Below are 19059 nucleotides of genomic sequence, written 5' to 3' on the forward strand. Positions count from 1 at the left end.
GAAATACCGTTGAAGGAGAGGGGGAGGTAAGTAGGAGAACGATAAGATGGTGACTTCACTTGAATCTGGAGCTCGCGAGCTTCTGCATGAGTGCGTGTCGCTCGGAGAGATAAAATTCCAGGTCCTCTGCCAGACGCTGGGTCTTGATATTGGACAGCTGCACGATGCCGCTTTCCGTGTGCGCGGCGATCTCCTCCTCGACGTCGAGGATCTGCTGCCGCACGTGCCGCAGCAGCGTGAAGGTGTCGCTGCGGTCTTTCAGCGACATCTCGCCTGGATTTCGATCCGTGACGGACGCGGAGGTCGACGGAATGCCCGACCCAGACCCCGACCCGTAGCCGGGCGATGAGGAGGACCGATGTTCCGACTCGGACGCTGCGGGGCTCACTGGCTGCAGGAATGTGTTGGTGGCGCTGCTTGAGGTGATGGTGATGGGGTCTGTTGCTGTACGTTGGCGCTTGGGACTGATGAACAGTTGGTGGGCCTCCGACATCTCGTGGTCCTCTTGGTCCTCTTCGTCCTGGACCTGGTTGTCAAAGAGGCTTCGGTTCTCCATGGGGTCGCGGTTCTCCACGTCGTTGTGGAGAACGACGCGCTCTCTGTTGTCGGTTTTCCGCTCTCTCGTGATCTTGAGAAACCGGTAGCTTTCCGGTACTTGGCCCTTGAGCTTCTTCTGCGCGATGAGCTCCATCATGAGGTCCTTGGGCTTGTTCTTGTAGTAGCGCACCCCGAGGTTCGAGCAGACCTTGCGCAGCTCCTTGTACGTGATTTTGGCCGTCTCGCGCCCCTGGATCGAGTGCGCGTAGCTCACGTCGCACACCTCGCCGTCCTCCAGCACCTGCCGCTGGCGCAGCTCCACATCGTCCAGCGACAGCGGCTCACGGAAGGACCACTCGGACGCGCGTTGCTGGCCGTCCTCCCCGGCCATTTGGTTTGCGCTGAAAAGCAAAAACGTATAAATACTCACAGGTTCCTGAAAACTTGTGAAAACGTATTCCTAATGTACAGCCAATGTACTGTAGCCATCGTATTGGCAATCGTAAAAAGTTTACACCTATGGATCTTTGTCAGTGATTTCACACATTTTTTAAAGTATGAAGACTCAACTTGAGCTGGCGATTCAGTCAAACTTAAAAGTAAAATTCATACCTAGGCACACAAAGCATATATACAATGGGTGAGACAGAGCTGACGAGCTAGCTCCAAAGCGCAACGTCCCGAAGTGCACGACTCGGTACGCCATCGTCAAGATGACCCACGTCAATAACTTGCTCTGAACCAGTTCCGCTTGAGTCTCCAGCACAAACGCCGGGTGATAAAGCACGTTTAGTCTCAAGGTCCGGTAGACCGCAATCGCTAGCAGACCAAACGACAACAGCTCTACGGCCGCGAAAATGAAAACCGAGCCCACCACTTCGCCGATGTTGTCGGTAGCGACACCGGCTTGGTCTGTGTGGTATTTTGCATTTGGGAGGCGGACCATCACGAGTAGAAATGTGCCGAAGAAAATAGGCACAGCCGCGTCAAGGTACGAAGTGAGCACGATGCCCTCAGTCGTGAATACTTCTTGGAAAACGGCTCTCTCCGTCCGGCCCACGTCGATACTTTCCGCGGTTTGTGTCGATGTTGAAATTGCGCGGTGTTGACTAGCATGATGCTGCTTGGGGCAGAAGAGCTTTGCAGCCGTAGCATATCCATCGATCCGTGGAGACGCGTGTTTCCGTGCTGATTGAGGAACGTTTGGTCGTGTACCCACACCGAGTGTGGAAGGCAGGAATGGGCTCGAATTCTTTGCGGCTCTGACTCTTGGACACGTCAGTGCGATAAAGACGGCAAGCTCTACTCACCAAAATCGGTATCCCCATCTGCTTGACCATTCAGCGTCTCATCCAAAGTAGCCAACAGACCAGATGTTCGTCGGTGTAGTTTGAATAAAACGGAAGCAGACTGCACGACGTCAATAGCAACGATGATCACCACCGTTTGGGTTGATGTTCAGCTCTCCATACTCGTGGACAGATACAACGAGTTGAAGAAGTCGACTGTAAAGATGACAGCCTCGGACAGCATGTCCTCCATGTGTGTCAAGCACAGCAAAATAATATTTTTCAGCGCCAACTTGATCATGGGGAGTAATAAAACCACCAGAAGCTCGTACTTGGTGTCACTTGCCGCCTCAAAGAGAACTTGGTAGGCAGGGTATACTATCGCAACCAATTGTTGCGAGGCGAAGAAGGTCATAAACCGAAAGAGTTCGTCCTTGTGCTGCAGAATTTGGCGGATAAAGTGCGGCCTAAACACAGCGTACAGCGAGAAAGCCATCAACGCATTAAAAGCTGGAGCCATCGCCAGAATGGTGAATGCAATTGGGAAGCACACGCACGCCGCAACGGCGATCGCTATGACTATCTGTAGGGAGACCACGCTCGTCATGACGAGGAGAAAATGACGGCGAGGTATCACGACGTACTTCACAAGGTATTTGGCCTGGGCAAGGATTAAAGAGGTGCAAGCGCCGATCACGATCGCAGCGCGGACCCAGAACACGCAGTTGGCTTACCATCCGAATGCAGAGTCTTCCAGGGGTACCACTTCCTGGGCAATACTTAATAAGTAATAAAAAGTTGCGCCGGTATCAGTGCCCCCAGACAAACGAGCACAACACGAAGCAGAGACGTATCTCGAGTATACGCGTCCAAGGCAAGAATTCGCTCGACAGAGTATTGGCCGCCGCGGTAGCTCACGTGCACAGCTGGCCAAAGCCGTGAAAGTCTCTTGAACAAAAGCCAGAGGTCAGATTGATCATCATCGGCGTTCTTCTGCGCCACCACGGACGCAGCTAGAATCTCCTCGGGGATGTCGGTTGTGGCTGGGTAGATCATTTTTGTTTTTGAATGGACAAGTGAGCAACCAGCCAAGGACGCAACATCTCCAGTCAGCCGCGCTGTTTACTTTAAATGGAAATGAGAAGGACCTCCTGACGACCTGTACTGCTGCCGAACATAGTACAGCAACATGAAAAGTTTAGATCTTGTCGAGACGAGAAGAAGAAAGTGTGAGCTTTTGAATTTGAATTTGTTGCAGTTTAGTCGGCTATCTACTCCCGGAGACGCGCACTGCTGAGGAGAAAGTGTGAGCTATTGTACCGGCTCATGGCTTTCGATTTTGTCAAGTGAGCTATTCTTCGTGTTGAATCATGAAGTGTCCTTATGCACGGAAACAGAAATGGTGAAGTGTTCCGAACTTAACGGGAGAGATCGAGTCGATCAGTTCGTGATCCAAGCTCACAAGCTCACGCTCTTCTTGTTTTCCCGTGTTGGGCTGGAGCTCGAGTCTCCTACGAGTTTGTTCGCCACACCTGCCACTGCCTCCTTGGCCCGTTCTGCCAGTGAAGGCGACAACGCCTTCTCTGTCGCCGAGATTTGGTTCTCGAGGGCGTTGAATCCGCTGAAGCTGTCACGCAAAGTCACCCGCACCACGGCCTCCACCGTGTCAGCAGACTTGAGGATGCCTCCACTGGAACGGGGCTCCATCTTTTTGCCGCCAGAGCCAAACAACCCTCCCTTGGACTTGTCGGGGTCCTTGACCTTGTCGTTGTTGCTGAAGAGCCCACCTTTGTTCCCCTTCTCTTTGTCGTCCTTGTCACCGAGCACGTTGCCCAGGATACCCGAAGTTCCTCCCGACAGTCCGTTGTTCTGGTCGTAGACGCGCCCAGCCTTTTTCAGGTCGTTCATGGCCTCCGCAGTCTCGTTCATACTGATGCGCGCAGCGTTGACCTCCGATTCGGTTGGGCGCTTGCTCTTGCGGATCCGCGTCGCCACGTGCCGCAAGTCCGAGGCCAAGTCCTTCGCGACTCGAATGTCGCTCCTCATGAAAGACCGTGAAGTGTTGCGGAAGCGGAGTCCGTGGCGCTTGTCGTACTCGGCGAGATTCCTCTTCAGGACCTTGAGGCACTTGGTCGCGTCGTTTGCCGTCTGGTGCAACAGCAGCTCCAGCTTGGAGAACTCTTGCTCAGCGGCGATGCTGCGCTCGATGGACTTGCCCATGTCTTCTTGGGGGTTGATGTGTACTTAAGGTCGCCTTGAGGTGCTGGGCACTTGTGGTCACCTTTCGAAATGAGCAGCACCGCTATGGTAGACGTGACTTAGCCGTTGCCGTTCCGTTGGCACGCTTCTTAGACGGAAAGCATTGGCTGAAAGCGACAACTAAGCGACACCCAGAAAGATGTGGGCGGGCAGTTCTCACTCAAGGACAAAGGACCTGTGGTGCTATGAGGATAGCTAGCTGACAAGGCTTCACAAGAATCTATGAATTCATTCAATGTTTTGCGAAGGTATATCTGAGAAGTTGAAAGTGTCTTCAACATGAGAAGTTTTGAACGCAGCCATTATCAGTTCTCGTTCGGCGTTTTCTCAGCCAGCACCACGCCGTTCAGTTAGCGCTTCCGCGCTTCCAGAGCTCAAGCCTCGGCTCATTTCAAAACGTGACCTCAAACGCGCAAGTCGCCACTCAAACACCAACACCAACAGCCTCAATACCCCAATCAGCATCCATGGGCAAGCACGCCGATCACCACGCCGCCATTGAGAAGGAGTTCGCGTCGCTGCAGCAAGTGCTGATCCAGACTGCCGGCGACGTCTCCGCCTGCCTCCGACTGCTGAAGAAGAACCTCTCCGAGTACGACAGCCGCCATGGCAACCACTTCACCAACACGGCCAAGTCGTTCATGCGGAGCGACATCCGCAACGCCAAGGACGTCTCGGGCGACCTGAAGCACGTGGCCCACCAGATCAACAAGAGCCACAAACCGTCCAAGGCCGAGGTGAACTCTGCTCGCAACATGATGAACGCCACGTCGAGGGCCATGGACGTCCTCAAGACCACGGCCCGCAACTACGACGAGAAGAACGGGCGCGCGACGGGCGTCAAGGGCGCGATCAAGAACGCCATGGGCAAGAACGACAACAACTCGGTCGACAACCTGGGCGGGGGCATCCTCGGCAGCCCCGACACGGTCGAAGCGCTGGTCAAGACGACCATCAAGGAAAACTTCAACATGAACGTGCTGAGCTACCAGATCACGGCAGCGGAGAAGTCGCTGTCATCTCCGTCCATTGTCGACCGAGCCAAGGAAAAAGTGCACGAGGTGAAGGACAAGCTGAAGGGGGGCAAGGCGAGTCCGACTCACGGAGACCACCAAGTCAAGCACACCATGACTCCATGAGCGGATCAACATGATAGCGAACCTGGCAGGGCTGCACTGCACGTCTTAGCTGGAAGCCAATGCATATCGATATTGAAACAATGGCCACCATCCGTTGTTCATCACAACCACTCTAAGTTACACATAGCCAACAAACATACTGCCGCAGACATCCGCGGCCTTGCCGGTGCCGTCCCATTACTCGTGTTCAAGGGTTTCACGCAAAAGCGCTCGGACGCTTGGTTCTCGCGTCATGTTGTGAGCGTCAACCAAAGCGTTGACCGACTGTCGTTGGACGTTCAGCAGACACTTCACAATAGGGAACTGCCCCAATGTAGCAGCGGTGATCAACACTTGCGGCGACGCGCGTTTCTTGCTCGTGAGGGTTCTCAACAGGCTGATGCGTCCGGACGATACTGCATTCGACACAGCCTTGTCGAAGGCGTCGGTCGGGACTCGACCCGTAGTCAGTAGGAACTCGGCGGTGTCAGTGTAATAGCAACGCGCTGCATCTACGAAAGCTTCACCAACCAGCGACGTCGAGGGGTGAATGGTATCATACAAATACTCCACGGCGTCTTTGCGGGCATCGCGAGCCATTCGAACAAACAAGTTCTGGCCGTCTGCGTACACTGGATACGCCTCGTACAGCATCTTGACGATCACTTTGTCGTCGTTCTCCATCGCTTTCTCAAGCGCAGCATCCAGCTTCCAGCCAAACAAGTTCTGGCCTAGGAGGTAGCGCACCACATCCGCATGACCGCCGCACACCGCACAGTACAGGGCGTCTGACCCGCACGGCGACAACGCCACATACTTCGACTCGAGGGCGTGCGCCACGCCCAGCTTGACCACGTCCAGGTGGCCCTCCGCCGCCGCTTCATCCATGACAACCCACGTCGCGTCATCGACACGATAATACGCATTCCGCTCGTCCACGGGCTCCTGGAAACTGTGCTCGAACTCGCCCAGCAGGTAGTTGGCGGCGTTGAGCCTCCCGTTCTTGGCGGCGGCCGCAGCTGCAGTGGCCAGCACTTCCAGCTCGTCGCGATACTCGATTTCATCTCGCAGCAGACGCATGGCCACTTGGTTCCCGAAGCCAGCGGCCACCACGAACGTGTCCGACGATTCGCACCGGAACCGCTGTAGAACGTGGTGCAAATCGCACGCCTGGTTTCTCATGACCGCTTCAACGAGAGCTTCTTGGGGGGTCATGGCCAATCTGTTGATCGTCTCCATGGCATGAGGCAGCGCTATAATTTCAGGAGGGAGAAGGACGAACTGAAGCGACTTGCACGGATGGACGTAATCTATCTCGGTGAGCTGCGTGCGAGCCCGCTTGGTCGTCTGGGAATTCCCCACGTAGGTGAGAGCTAGCTTCTTCTCCATTTCTCTCCGCTTGTCGAGACAAATTGTTCTGATGGGACTGACCACTACATGTAGTTTTTTTTTCCTTTCCAGTCTTTCAACAATCAGGTAGGTAAAGTAACGTTAGATAAAGACACTATGCTCATTGATTCACATTACGATAGGCGCCTCGCTTGGCTGCTCAGCTGAGGGGGAGGTTGCTGTTGCTGTTGCTGTTGCTGTTGCTGTCCGCCTCACCAGCCTTCCCATCCTAACTTACACGTATCCGGCGATTAGTTTTGACTTACACCGGGTTGCTGGCCGTGGACGTGCCAGACGCAGCCGCTGAGGACTTGTCCGCCAGAGGCGGCAGGTCGCGCATCATGGTCACCGCCTCCTCCACGGAAATGGTGGGGTCGTTGGCCAGGATGCGCTTGAGCAGGTTCGTGGCCGCCAACATGTCGTACAGTCGGCTCTTGGCGTTGGCGATGGCGAAGCGCACCTTGCGCACCGCCAGCTTCTCCTGCGTGTCGGACAGCACCTGGATGGTGGTGGCATCCATGTCGTTCATGTGGAACGTGTCCAGCACGACGCCGCGCGTGGTGATGCCCAGCGTCTGCAGGCGCACCATCTCGCGCTCGACGAACTGGGCCACGCGCTCGCAGTTGGCGAAGTAGAGCGAGCTCTCGACGCGGATGGCGATGATGTCGCCCAGGTGGTTGGCCTCGGGGAAGTTCTCGCGGTCGACGAAGCGGCCGTTGTCCAGCTCGCCGAGGATGGCCACGGGCTGCACCTTGGACTTCCACATGAGCGCCAGGATGGAGCAGATAATGGAGGCGATGAGGCCGTTGAGCACGCCCAGCCCCAGCGTGAGCACGAAGGACGCCGACCACACGAAGAACTCGTCGCGCTTGACGCGGAACAGCCACTTGGCCTCGCGGAACTCGACCAGGGACCAGCCCGCCACGATGATGATCGACGCCAGCGTGGCGCTCGGCAGGTAGTAGAGCGTGCCCGTGAGCGTGTACAGCGCCAGCACCACGATCAGACAGGTGATGATCGACGCCAACTGAGTGTGCGCGTTCTGCAGGTTGACGGCCGTGCGAGACATACCGCCCGTGGGGGGCATGGCCTGGAAGAAGCCGCACACGACGCTGGCAATGCCGATGCCCGTCAGCTCCTGCTCTGTGTTGATGTCCTCGCCGCGCTGGATGGCCAGACGCTTGGCCATGGCGATACTCGACAGGAAGACGACCACCGACACCGTGAGCGCGTGGTACAGGATCGTGCCGAAGCGGTCGCCGTCGATCAGGTGCGAGGTGAAGCCGTACCAGGGCACCTTGGGCTCCGGGAAGCCGCCAGGGATGTCTCCCGTCAGCTTCAGGTGCGACGGGCCCAGCGCGTAGCCGACGATGCCTCCGAAGATGCAGACGACCAGGGGACCCAGATCACACAGCGTGCGCATGAGGAAGATGGTCACCAACGCGCCCTGGGACTTGGGCTGCTCCAAGGTCAGTCCGTTCTTGCCAGCGTCCGTCAGGGACTCGCGCTCCTCCTGCGGCGTGGTCTGCGCGTGGTAGGCGTTGTACTGCTGGTCCGTGAGCGAGAAGCCGTGGCCCGAGTTCTTCTGGGGCTGGTGGAACCGCTCCTCCTCCTCAGGCTTGCCCTGCTCCTTGGTGACGGGGGTGTCGCTCTCGAACAGCTGCATGAGCACGGGCGACGGGAAGAAGCGCTTCTTGATGATCTTGACTGAGAACAAGTACACAATGGACACGGCAGCCACCGCGAAGGCGTTCAGGTTGGTGTCGCCAATGTGGTTGAAGATCTGGTAGACCGTGGCGGGCGGGTAGTCCTGCGACTTGAACTTGATGCCCAGCGCGTTGGAGACCTGCGAGAGCATGATGAGCAGGCCGCCGGCCGAGATGAAGCCGCCCATGACGGGGCGCGAGAAGAAGTCGGCGATCTGGCTCAGGTTGAGGATGCGCACCAGCAGCAGGATGCAGCCGCTGAGGAAGGCCATGAGGATGCCCGTGGCCACGCGCTCGTCCTGGTCCTCGATGTCCTCGAGCGTGCTGCCGACCAGCAGCGACACCTCGGAGCCGCTGGCCACGGACAGCACCGTGCTGGAGCCGAAGATGGCGTAGATGAGCGGCGCCGTGGCGGCCGTGTAGAGCCCGTGGTGGGCCGGCACGTGCATGATGGTGGAGAGCGACACCTCCTGCGGGATCAGCATCATGGCGACGGTGACGCCGGCCACGATGTCGAACTTGAGGTCGCGCTGCACGCTGTAGTTGGGCAGCCAGCGGAAGATCGGCGCGTAGTGCTGCACCTTTTGGCGCCACGTGGGCTTGGGCAGCGCGTAGCGGTCGCTCACGCGGCGCGGCTGCATCCCGGTCAGCGCGCTGAGCCACGACATGCTTCGATTGGCGCTTGAGCTTGAGCTTTGAGGACGGAGGCGCTTGCGGGGCTCAAAGCAGAAGGCGAAGTGAGCTCTTAAGTGGTGCGATGCCAGGACGGGACGAGGGTGCGCTCTGTCTCGGTGTTGATTAACGACGGGGACCTTTAGTCACTTCGGTATCCGCTGCTGAACTGGCAAACTGAAGTGGGACGCCACCTGGGCCAGTGCGCGGCGCGGACTTGCACCAGGTGGCTGGCGCTGCCCTGCGTGGGCCGTCTCCGCCCGCGTGATTGGGGATAGCGGGACGGGATTGTGAACCAGTGCGCGCGCCGAAAGCCGAGCCGTCAAGGATTCCTGCAACCTTTCGCGGCGTTAATCGGAGCGGAGATGCGTTAGTCGCGAGCGTGCATTTTGCAGCCCGAGTTGCAGCCCGAGGCTGGTCAGCACGTGTGCGCCAGCTTGGCTGCTTTTTGAGATGGACGCTGCCATGGAGCTCGGGCACCTGGCCAAGCGTGGATATTGGGGCCAGAGCCGGCGATGGGCGTGCTCACCAGGAACCAGGAACGTTTGGGGCTGGCTGCGATGGTGATACATGTACAGGGCACTCGGCCGTCTCTACGAGCGGTACAGTATCAATGATACTATCATGTGCACGTGTACCGCGGCTGCAAGCGAGGTGGTAGCTGACGATACACTGTGCATGCCGAGAAAGACTACCCAACGATGAAAGCCATGGAGCGACATCCTCTGATCTGAACTAAGCTTAGGTACTGTAGTGTGAGGTGCTGGATGCACTGCGCGTTTGCGAGTCAGGGAGCTCACAGCAAAAGATATTGCAGCTCGTCACTGCTGTGAGCTCCTCCAAAGCTTCAGCTTTGAAAAGAGGAACTGTACTTGTAGATGATAATGGGAAAAGCAAAGGAATAAAAGAAGTGGTCAGTCCCATCACAAGCTTATAAGAAAAGAATTATTGTGAATTCCGGCCAAATTTTCCAAGTCGCGGCGGTCCGCTCCAATCGCCAAATACAAAACTCAAGTCATTTGCTCGATCTCCGGGCCCAAACCATATGGTCCAAGTGCCCGCATGTCAAGCCCGATTCGTACTTAAACGGGCGCCTATAACCAATCCTAGTGGCCCCGGAGATTTGGCTCGGCCCGCGGTAATTTGGAAAAGAACACACAATAGCTGCAGCGGAAAATGGAGAAGAAGCGAGGTCCGACACGCAGGAGAAGCTGGCGGTGCGCAAGGTGCGCTTCGCCATCGCCAACGCCAAGAGCCGACTGTACGACATGTTGGCGGCCACGAACCTGCTCAAGCGCATCCTGGCCAACGACCCCACCATTTCCGTGGAGGAGGCGGTGACCATGATGCGCGACCTGCCGCCTCTGGCGGACAAGTCCTCAGCGGCTGCGTCTGGCACGTCCACGGCCAGCAACCCGGTGTAAGTCAAAACTAATCGCCGGATACGTGTAAGTTAGGATGGGAAGGCTGGTGAGGCGGACAGCAACAGCAACAGCAACAGCAACAGCAACAGCAACCTCCCCCTCAGCTGAGCAGCCAAGCGAGGCGCCTATCGTAATGTGAATCAATGAGCATAGTGTCTTTATCTAACGTTACTTTACCTACCTGATTGTTGAAAGACTGGAAAGGAAAAAAAAACTACATGTAGTGGTCAGTCCCATCAGAACAATTTGTCTCGACAAGCGGAGAGAAATGGAGAAGAAGCTAGCTCTCACCTACGTGGGGAATTCCCAGACGACCAAGCGGGCTCGCACGCAGCTCACCGAGATAGATTACGTCCATCCGTGCAAGTCGCTTCAGTTCGTCCTTCTCCCTCCTGAAATTATAGCGCTGCCTCATGCCATGGAGACGATCAACAGATTGGCCATGACCCCCCAAGAAGCTCTCGTTGAAGCGGTCATGAGAAACCAGGCGTGCGATTTGCACCACGTTCTACAGCGGTTCCGGTGCGAATCGTCGGACACGTTCGTGGTGGCCGCTGGCTTCGGGAACCAAGTGGCCATGCGTCTGCTGCGAGATGAAATCGAGTATCGCGACGAGCTGGAAGTGCTGGCCACTGCAGCTGCGGCCGCCGCCAAGAACGGGAGGCTCAACGCCGCCAACTACCTGCTGGGCGAGTTCGAGCACAGTTTCCAGGAGCCCGTGGACGAGCGGAATGCGTATTATCGTGTCGATGACGCGACGTGGGTTGTCATGGATGAAGCGGCGGCGGAGGGCCACCTGGACGTGGTCAAGCTGGGCGTGGCGCACGCCCTCGAGTCGAAGTATGTGGCGTTGTCGCCGTGCGGGTCAGACGCCCTGTACTGTGCGGTGTGCGGCGGTCATGCGGATGTGGTGCGCTACCTCCTAGGCCAGAACTTGTTTGGCTGGAAGCTGGATGCTGCGCTTGAGAAAGCGATGGAGAACGACGACAAAGTGATCGTCAAGATGCTGTACGAGGCGTATCCAGTGTACGCAGACGGCCAGAACTTGTTTGTTCGAATGGCTCGCGATGCCCGCAAAGACGCCGTGGAGTATTTGTATGATACCATTCACCCCTCGACGTCGCTGGTTGGTGAAGCTTTCGTAGATGCAGCGCGTTGCTATTACACTGACACCGCCGAGTTCCTACTGACTACGGGTCGAGTCCCGACCGACGCCTTCGACAAGGCTGTGTCGAATGCAGTATCGTCCGGACGCATCAGCCTGTTGAGAACCCTCACGAGCAAGAAACGCGCGTCGCCGCAAGTGTTGATCACCGCTGCTACATTGGGGCAGTTCCCTATTGTGAAGTGTCTGCTGAACGTCCAACGACAGTCGGTCAACGCTTTGGTTGACGCTCACAACATGACGCGAGAACCAAGCGTCCGAGCGCTTTTGCGTGAAACCCTTGAACACGAGTAATGGGACGGCACCGGCAAGGCCGCGGATGTCTGCGGCAGTATGTTTGTTGGCTATGTGTAACTTAGAGTGGTTGTGATGAACAACGGATGGTGGCCATTGTTTCATTATCGATATGCATTGGCTTCCAGCTAAGACGTGCAGTGCAGCCCTGCCAGGTTCGCTATCATGTTGATCCGCTCATGGAGTCATGGTGTGCTTGACTTGGTGGTCTCCGTGAGTCGGACTCGCCTTGCCCCCCTTCAGCTTGTCCTTCACCTCGTGCACTTTTTCCTTGGCTCGGTCGACAATGGACGGAGATGACAGCGACTTCTCCGCTGCCGTGATCTGGTAGCTCAGCACGTTCATGTTGAAGTTTTCCTTGATGGTCGTCTTGACCAGCGCTTCGACCGTGTCGGGGCTGCCGAGGATGCCCCCGCCCAGGTTGTCGACCGAGTTGTTGTCGTTCTTGCCCATGGCGTTCTTGATCGCGCCCTTGACGCCCGTCGCGCGCCCGTTCTTCTCGTCGTAGTTGCGGGCCGTGGTCTTGAGGACGTCCATGGCCCTCGACGTGGCGTTCATCATGTTGCGAGCAGAGTTCACCTCGGCCTTGGACGGTTTGTGGCTCTTGTTGATCTGGTGGGCCACGTGCTTCAGGTCGCCCGAGACGTCCTTGGCGTTGCGGATGTCGCTCCGCATGAACGACTTGGCCGTGTTGGTGAAGTGGTTGCCATGGCGGCTGTCGTACTCGGAGAGGTTCTTCTTCAGCAGTCGGAGGCAGGCGGAGACGTCGCCGGCAGTCTGGATCAGCACTTGCTGCAGCGACGCGAACTCCTTCTCAATGGCGGCGTGGTGATCGGCGTGCTTGCCCATGGATGCTGATTGGGGTATTGAGGCTGTTGGTGTTGGTGTTTGAGTGGCGACTTGCGCGTTTGAGGTCACGTTTTGAAATGAGCCGAGGCTTGAGCTCTGGAAGCGCGGAAGCGCTAACTGAACGGCGTGGTGCTGGCTGAGAAAACGCCGAACGAGAACTGATAATGGCTGCGTTCAAAACTTCTCATGTTGAAGACACTTTCAACTTCTCAGATATACCTTCGCAAAACATTGAATGAATTCATAGATTCTTGTGAAGCCTTGTCAGCTAGCTATCCTCATAGCACCACAGGTCCTTTGTCCTTGAGTGAGAACTGCCCGCCCACATCTTTCTGGGTGTCGCTTAGTTGTCGCTTTCAGCCAATGCTTTCCGTCTAAGAAGCGTGCCAACGGAACGGCAACGGCTAAGTCACGTCTACCATAGCGGTGCTGCTCATTTCGAAAGGTGACCACAAGTGCCCAGCACCTCAAGGCGACCTTAAGTACACATCAACCCCCAAGAAGACATGGGCAAGTCCATCGAGCGCAGCATCGCCGCTGAGCAAGAGTTCTCCAAGCTGGAGCTGCTGTTGCACCAGACGGCAAACGACGCGACCAAGTGCCTCAAGGTCCTGAAGAGGAATCTCGCCGAGTACGACAAGCGCCACGGACTCCGCTTCCGCAACACTTCACGGTCTTTCATGAGGAGCGACATTCGAGTCGCGAAGGACTTGGCCTCGGACTTGCGGCACGTGGCGACGCGGATCCGCAAGAGCAAGCGCCCAACCGAATCGGAGGTCAACGCTGCGCGCATCAGTATGAACGAGACTGCGGAGGCCATGAACGACCTGAAAAAGGCTGGGCGCGTCTACGACCAGAACAACGGACTGTCGGGAGGAACTTCGGGTATCCTGGGCAACGTGCTCGGTGACAAGGACGACAAAGAGAAGGGGAACAAAGGTGGGCTCTTCAGCAACAACGACAAGGTCAAGGACCCCGACAAGTCCAAGGGAGGGTTGTTTGGCTCTGGCGGCAAAAAGATGGAGCCCCGTTCCAGTGGAGGCATCCTCAAGTCTGCTGACACGGTGGAGGCCGTGGTGCGGGTGACTTTGCGTGACAGCTTCAGCGGATTCAACGCCCTCGAGAACCAAATCTCGGCGACAGAGAAGGCGTTGTCGCCTTCACTGGCAGAACGGGCCAAGGAGGCAGTGGCAGGTGTGGCGAACAAACTCGTAGGAGACTCGAGCTCCAGCCCAACACGGGAAAACAAGAAGAGCGCGAGCTTGTGAACTGGGACTTGGAACCGAGAGTCATTTTGCGTATGATAAGGACAGTTCATGAGTTTCAACACTAACAAAACTCAATCTATGAGCCGATCATCCAGATTTTTTTTCTTCCTTGTGTTGGCAAGGGCTAACAGTTTCGGGTTAATATTTGTTAGCTGCAGTAAGAGAGTACTGCGTGGTCAAAAGATCTTACTTGTTTGGTCCTTCTTGTTTCCATTCCAACGATGCAGACTAAAGTCATGAAAGTCTCTGCCTGGATTTTGTGGTCCTGATCAATATCAGCTTGAAATTGCTGGAAGTAGTTTGTGAACTGAGAGCGGAATTGTTTCCGAGCTACTCCGGAGTACATAGTTGCTAAGCGGGTGGTTATTAGACTGAGCGGTACACTTCGGTACTTGCATTGCAAGATCATCTCGTGCTCTTCTAAGCATTGACTGTACCTTTCGATCACCAGCTTTGAGCTGGGCCAACTCGACCGGCACTCGCCCTGAGAAGGGAACATGTGAAACAATTGGCGGGAACCCGGGTTCCCGCAAATGATACCGACCAAATCGCGAATTATTTATTTTATTTTTGGTCTCCATATTGGTACCCTCGGGGCAAGTTAAACCCTCATACCTAAGAGCATCTCCAGCGGTTGGTCTCAAACACGGTTTTATCCTAAAAGTAACGCTGTAGGCTTCCACCAGAAGGTCCTATTGCAGGTTTTAACTTCACCGGGACCTACCGATTGGCTTTCGAGTCTTAAAATAGGACCACAATCTTAATGCCACCCATAAAAACTGAAGAGTCGCCGTATTTAAAAGATTGCACCAAGACTGAATGCAATTCTCACATGCGGGAATGGACTTATAAGACTCGCTTTAGAACTCACCGCTGGAAGTAAGTCGGTCTGCGCGGGTCTCAACTGTAAAATTGTGGTCTCAAAGACCCTGTTACGTCTTAGGATAAGACCCACCGCTGGAGATGCTCTAAGTGCTGTCGATGAAGGACTACCCTCAAAATATGCCACCGGTACTGAATAGACCCAAATAACATACCTTACCATGTCCAAGTTTATCTTTCATGAGCAGGAGGATAGCGATGAGACCGGGAAGCACTGTACCGCTGCACAAGGCAAACGTCTGGATTTTCGTGGAGAGACACAGGACGAGGGCGAAGGTGAATTAACCTTCCGTTCCCCTACTGAGCTTTAGCTGCGTTCTATGTAGGTCATAGACCAACACTTCAATACATTTGCTCATACATGTGTACCGGTAGTTTTGGGGGAACCGGGGTCCCGATGGGTACCCGGGTTCCCGCCAATTGTTTCATGTGCTGGAGATCATTTCGCTCCCTCGGGGCATGCGCGCATGCACACGATGTGCGGATCAGTCACGAATACTGTTACAGGCGTCCCCGGCCTATTCGGTACTTATGATGTTTGCGAATCAACAAGATTCACGCGGTCTGAACATAAATGAGTATGTACTGATTTACTAAAAGCTTAGCTCAAGAATACTGGAGGTATTCCCGCAACGTGCCACTTGTCGCAGTAGGTCTCGCTGTACACTCATCTAAATCAATATTCTTGCAGAAGTAGCGCGCAAATCTTGAGAGCTTGTTGTACTTCCTGTGCGAGGTACATTAAAATATACAGCCGGGACTAGCCCGGGGACGCCTGTACTTAACCTACCTACATGGACTTCCACCGTAAACCTTTTGATAGGCGAATTCAAGTTGTACAGGTACTGGGCGTTGATGAATCGTCTACACGTGCGCATGCGTCGCGCTTGTCGCACAACTCCATAGATCAGTTTCGTTTGTCGTTCGAGGTGTAGAGCTCACACCATTCCGGCAAGGGCCAAGGGCCCGACAAGTTGTCACCGACAACTATGAGTAAGTCGGACGAGCGAAGTATTGCAGCGAAGCGAGAGTTCTCGAAGCTCGAGCTCGAGCTGGTCCAGACGGCGAACGCCACACTCAAGTTCCTCAAAGTCCTGAAGAGCGGCCTCAGCAAGTACGATCGCAGTCGCGGTCAGTTCTTCCTCAACGTCCAAGCGCTTCATCAAGGATGAGATCCAAGAAGTAAAGAAGAACGCTTCGGACCTGCGCTACCTCGCTACGCGGATTCGCCGGACCAAGCAATCATCGGGATCAGAGGTCAACGCTGCTCGAATGTGCATGAACCAAACCGCGGAGGCCATGATCGACTTGATACGAGCAGCTCGAGTCTACGACCACAACTACGCCTCAAGGACGACTCCAGTTGACGACGACAGCGGCAGCATGGAGATGGAGGCCAAACTGTTTGGCAGGACCCACCACTACGAGAACAGCGAGTCGATGGAAGATTTGTTCCGTTCCAGTAGCAGTGAGTTCAAAGTGCGCGTGACGGAGGAATCTGCCAAGACACCTGATACAGTGGAGGCGGTCGTGAGATTGACGCTGCGCTCGAGTTTCGGCGGGTTGAACGCGCTGAGAAGTCAAATTGCCACCACGGAGAAAGCGTTGGCACCTAGCGAGCCAACGAGGCGTCGAGAACAAGCTATCTGGGCGATCGAAGCTCAGACCAAGACACGGGAGTGCATCTTCATGCCTCTTTCGACACTTTCATTCAGTGTACTACAGTACATGCAGCAGCCATGCTTAAAATGTCTAACACAATCAAATATCCACACGAAGTCAGTACAGGTACGAGCTTCAGGAAGTAAACGTTTATACTACTAAATCATCACCATCACCGACTATAGATGCACCCCATTCTCGTCGAACGCGACGATGTTTGCTGGTGGCATTGACGAGGAATCTGTCATTGCCACAGCTAGCAGCCCCTGATCCTGCGATGCGTTCTGTCTGAATGCAGAGCCATCATTTGGCAGCGTCTCCAGAATCCCCCCGGACGATGCCGCCAACATGCACTGGCGACTGTGATCCTTAACGCGGCGACGAATTGTTTCACACGAAATGCGCACGCCGTACGCCGCGAGCAACTGCTCCTTGATCACGCGCGCGGAGCTCTTCTCATTCGACTTGACTGCCTGCAAGATGACCTTGTCCACGATGTCGTCTGTTTTTCGTGGGCGGCCGCTGCGCTTTGCAGGAAGAACTGTGCCCGTACGCTGAGCCTTTTCGACAATTGCTCGCACAGTGGTGTGAGGCATATCCAAGACCTTACCAATTTGTCGATACCCTTGACCTTGTGCTCGGAGTGCCACACACTGCTCACGCGTCTCAATGCTATACTCACTGCGTCGCCGCTTCTGGGGTGCTGGCTCATCCTCCGACTGAGATGGCTCGGCAGGTTGCGCCTGAGGTGCATCGCTGTTCGCACCGCTGACAGTATGGGGAGGAGAGGAGTCTGCAGGCTGCGTATCCCGATTGCCCTTAGTAGTGGCTGCTGCTAAGCTGAGAATGTTAACCGACTCTGACGCAGGCTGCGCTTCTTCGTTGAGCAACTGCTGGAATGACACCGAGTCGGATAAAGAGGAATTGGCTACGCGTGCCCTGCCATCGGAAGGTGTTGCCACTTCGAGCGCAATGGCAGTCCCAGACTCACTGTTGTCTTCTGCCACTGCAGACACACCACTAGAACCCCCACCCGAGACGGACTGTATCCGCTGCTTGGTATGTTCCAGCACCCGCCGCCGCACGGTCTCGGGCGAAATCTTGACGCCAAACACTCGTAGCAGTTCCTGTTGAATGGCCTTCGCACTGCATTGTTTGTTGGCCCTCACAGCTTCAAGTATCAATTTGTCCACAATCCCGCTCGTTTTCCTCGGGCGTCCGCTGCGTGGTGCCGAGCTCACGCTACCAGTGCGCCTCGCCTTCCGCACAATCGCCCGCACTGTGTCATGGGGGATTTCGAGCTCTTTCGAGATCGTCGCGTAGGAAGCCCCTTCAGTCTGATGTCTGTGGACGCATAAGGCACGGATCTCGTCCGAGTACTCGGAACGCTTCTTCTTTTTGGGAGCTCGATCGGTCTCCTCCGAGGCCGTTGGCGGGCGCTTCGGCGAGCTTCCAGCGGTATCATCCAGGGTGCTCAGAGCGGCAGTAGCGTCTTCACCAGGAGAGTCTTGGGTACCCATCTCTACAGACTCCTCATCGTGTTGCTCCCCCACCTCCGAAGCGTCGGTGGTCTCCTTGTCACTGTCACGAAGTACACTTGGTGCTTCGGTTCTCACTGTTACAGCTTCTTCACTTTCAGGGGTTGTAGCCATGTCAATGCCCACGTCAGTAGAGCCGTCCACGGTCTCCACCACCGCAGTCTTGTCCTCACTTTGTGCCTTGTCCACCGGCGCGCCTACCGTTCCTACGACGTCCGTGACAATCGAGCGCACAGTGTCCGCCAGCATGTCCAAGTCCCGCGATCGAGCTGAGCTATGTCGCGTATGCTGCATCTCCTTCTCCTCTTCCTGCTCGTTGTTCTTCTCCTTGGATTCTTCTTCTCCGTCATTTGCAGTAGTGTTTGCCGTCTCCACTTGCGGCTGACGCGCGTCTGTCTCCAGTTCCGGGGCTGTAGGTAGAGTCGCTTCGGCTGCGTTCGAGTGACGAGTCTCTGGGTCAGTAGAAGACGCGTTCGAGGCCTCCAGGGCGGCGTCGGAGACCGGCGACGCCATCGGGCTACCTAAGGCTAGCTGGTGATGGGAGTTGTAATCAGCCAATGAAGACCCGGGAGTTATCCAAACACGTATGTTTTTTCGCGATTCCTCGCATTGACGATACAAGGAGATAATGGAGAAAACGTTCGCTACAGACTGATGAAGCTGCGCGCGGTGGCGCCGACGCGCAAAAAGCGTCCTCGAGGGGACTCGAACCCCCAATCCCCGCCTTCGGAGGGCGATGCCTTATCCATTAGGCCACGCGGACACCACACTGGGGGTTCTTTGACCATGGCACATGTCATAGCAGAGCCAGAAAATGGTGTTGCAGTATCTTGGCCAGTCGTCGGGCCGAGCTGCTGCCAAAATGCAGTTGCTTCGCCCCGTTTAACTTCGTGCTCGCCCTGTCGATGGCGTTGGCTGTGCCAAACGCAGGACAAGATAGAGCGCAGACTGAGCTCACCCCAATGCACAATACGCTGGCCATGAACGTGTCTGGTCTGCATAGTGGC

The 19059-nt window shown here is 55.8% G+C and overlaps 12 protein-coding genes and 1 non-coding gene across 13 annotated transcripts; 5 read left to right on the plus strand and 8 right to left on the minus strand.

The window, feature by feature from the left end:
• Positions 1-55: 55 nt before the first annotated feature.
• PHYSODRAFT_327523 (hypothetical protein) lies at positions 56-928 on the minus strand (the record flags this gene model as incomplete). The annotated part of the gene is made up of 1 exon (XM_009523645.1): positions 56-928. The coding sequence occupies one exon, from the start codon at positions 926-928 to the stop codon at positions 56-58; it is 873 nt and encodes a 290-aa protein (XP_009521940.1).
• A 192-nt stretch (positions 929-1120) lies between these two features.
• Positions 1121-2882, minus strand: PHYSODRAFT_312558 (hypothetical protein; the record flags this gene model as incomplete). Its single annotated transcript, XM_009523646.1, has 5 exons — positions 1121-1725; positions 1753-1789; positions 1870-1947; positions 2044-2555; positions 2651-2882. The coding sequence occupies 5 exons, from the start codon at positions 2880-2882 to the stop codon at positions 1121-1123; spliced, it is 1464 nt and encodes a 487-aa protein (XP_009521941.1).
• A 402-nt stretch (positions 2883-3284) lies between these two features.
• PHYSODRAFT_488026 (hypothetical protein) lies at positions 3285-4046 on the minus strand (the record flags this gene model as incomplete). The annotated part of the gene is made up of 1 exon (XM_009523647.1): positions 3285-4046. The coding sequence occupies one exon, from the start codon at positions 4044-4046 to the stop codon at positions 3285-3287; it is 762 nt and encodes a 253-aa protein (XP_009521942.1).
• A 506-nt stretch (positions 4047-4552) lies between these two features.
• On the plus strand, positions 4553-5224 carry PHYSODRAFT_327526 (hypothetical protein; the record flags this gene model as incomplete). The annotated part of the gene is made up of 1 exon (XM_009523648.1): positions 4553-5224. One exon carries the CDS (start codon positions 4553-4555, stop codon positions 5222-5224), a length of 672 nt encoding a protein of 223 aa, XP_009521943.1.
• A 177-nt stretch (positions 5225-5401) lies between these two features.
• Positions 5402-6592, minus strand: PHYSODRAFT_297869 (hypothetical protein; the record flags this gene model as incomplete). Its single annotated transcript, XM_009523649.1, has 1 exon — positions 5402-6592. The coding sequence occupies one exon, from the start codon at positions 6590-6592 to the stop codon at positions 5402-5404; it is 1191 nt and encodes a 396-aa protein (XP_009521944.1).
• Positions 6593-6854: 262 nt separating this feature from the next.
• PHYSODRAFT_491658 (hypothetical protein) lies at positions 6855-8966 on the minus strand (the record flags this gene model as incomplete). Its single annotated transcript, XM_009523650.1, has 1 exon — positions 6855-8966. One exon carries the CDS (start codon positions 8964-8966, stop codon positions 6855-6857), a length of 2112 nt encoding a protein of 703 aa, XP_009521945.1.
• Positions 8967-9423: 457 nt separating this feature from the next.
• Positions 9424-10394, plus strand: PHYSODRAFT_327529 (hypothetical protein; the record flags this gene model as incomplete). The annotated part of the gene is made up of 2 exons (XM_009523651.1): positions 9424-9460; positions 10141-10394. The coding sequence occupies 2 exons, from the start codon at positions 9424-9426 to the stop codon at positions 10392-10394; spliced, it is 291 nt and encodes a 96-aa protein (XP_009521946.1).
• Positions 10395-10662: 268 nt separating this feature from the next.
• Positions 10663-11853, plus strand: PHYSODRAFT_327530 (hypothetical protein; the record flags this gene model as incomplete). The annotated part of the gene is made up of 1 exon (XM_009523652.1): positions 10663-11853. The coding sequence occupies one exon, from the start codon at positions 10663-10665 to the stop codon at positions 11851-11853; it is 1191 nt and encodes a 396-aa protein (XP_009521947.1).
• A 177-nt stretch (positions 11854-12030) lies between these two features.
• PHYSODRAFT_327531 (hypothetical protein) lies at positions 12031-12702 on the minus strand (the record flags this gene model as incomplete). The annotated part of the gene is made up of 1 exon (XM_009523653.1): positions 12031-12702. The coding sequence occupies one exon, from the start codon at positions 12700-12702 to the stop codon at positions 12031-12033; it is 672 nt and encodes a 223-aa protein (XP_009521948.1).
• A 506-nt stretch (positions 12703-13208) lies between these two features.
• Positions 13209-14913, plus strand: PHYSODRAFT_312562 (hypothetical protein; the record flags this gene model as incomplete). Its single annotated transcript, XM_009523654.1, has 2 exons — positions 13209-13926; positions 14897-14913. The coding sequence occupies 2 exons, from the start codon at positions 13209-13211 to the stop codon at positions 14911-14913; spliced, it is 735 nt and encodes a 244-aa protein (XP_009521949.1).
• A 928-nt stretch (positions 14914-15841) lies between these two features.
• On the plus strand, positions 15842-16599 carry PHYSODRAFT_327533 (hypothetical protein; the record flags this gene model as incomplete). Its single annotated transcript, XM_009523655.1, has 3 exons — positions 15842-15943; positions 16008-16531; positions 16587-16599. 3 exons carry the CDS (start codon positions 15842-15844, stop codon positions 16597-16599), a joined length of 639 nt encoding a protein of 212 aa, XP_009521950.1.
• Positions 16600-16693: 94 nt separating this feature from the next.
• On the minus strand, positions 16694-18565 carry PHYSODRAFT_312563 (hypothetical protein; the record flags this gene model as incomplete). Its single annotated transcript, XM_009523656.1, has 2 exons — positions 16694-17987; positions 18045-18565. 2 exons carry the CDS (start codon positions 18563-18565, stop codon positions 16694-16696), a joined length of 1815 nt encoding a protein of 604 aa, XP_009521951.1.
• A 177-nt stretch (positions 18566-18742) lies between these two features.
• PHYSODRAFT_t767 lies at positions 18743-18815 on the minus strand. Its single transcript has one exon. It is a non-coding gene; the product is annotated as a tRNA-Arg (tRNA).
• Positions 18816-19059: the final 244 nt, after the last annotated feature.

Source organism: Phytophthora sojae (genome assembly GCF_000149755.1).
Source record: "Phytophthora sojae unplaced genomic scaffold PHYSOscaffold_3, whole genome shotgun sequence".
Taxonomy (NCBI): domain Eukaryota; phylum Oomycota; class Peronosporomycetes; order Peronosporales; family Peronosporaceae; genus Phytophthora; species Phytophthora sojae.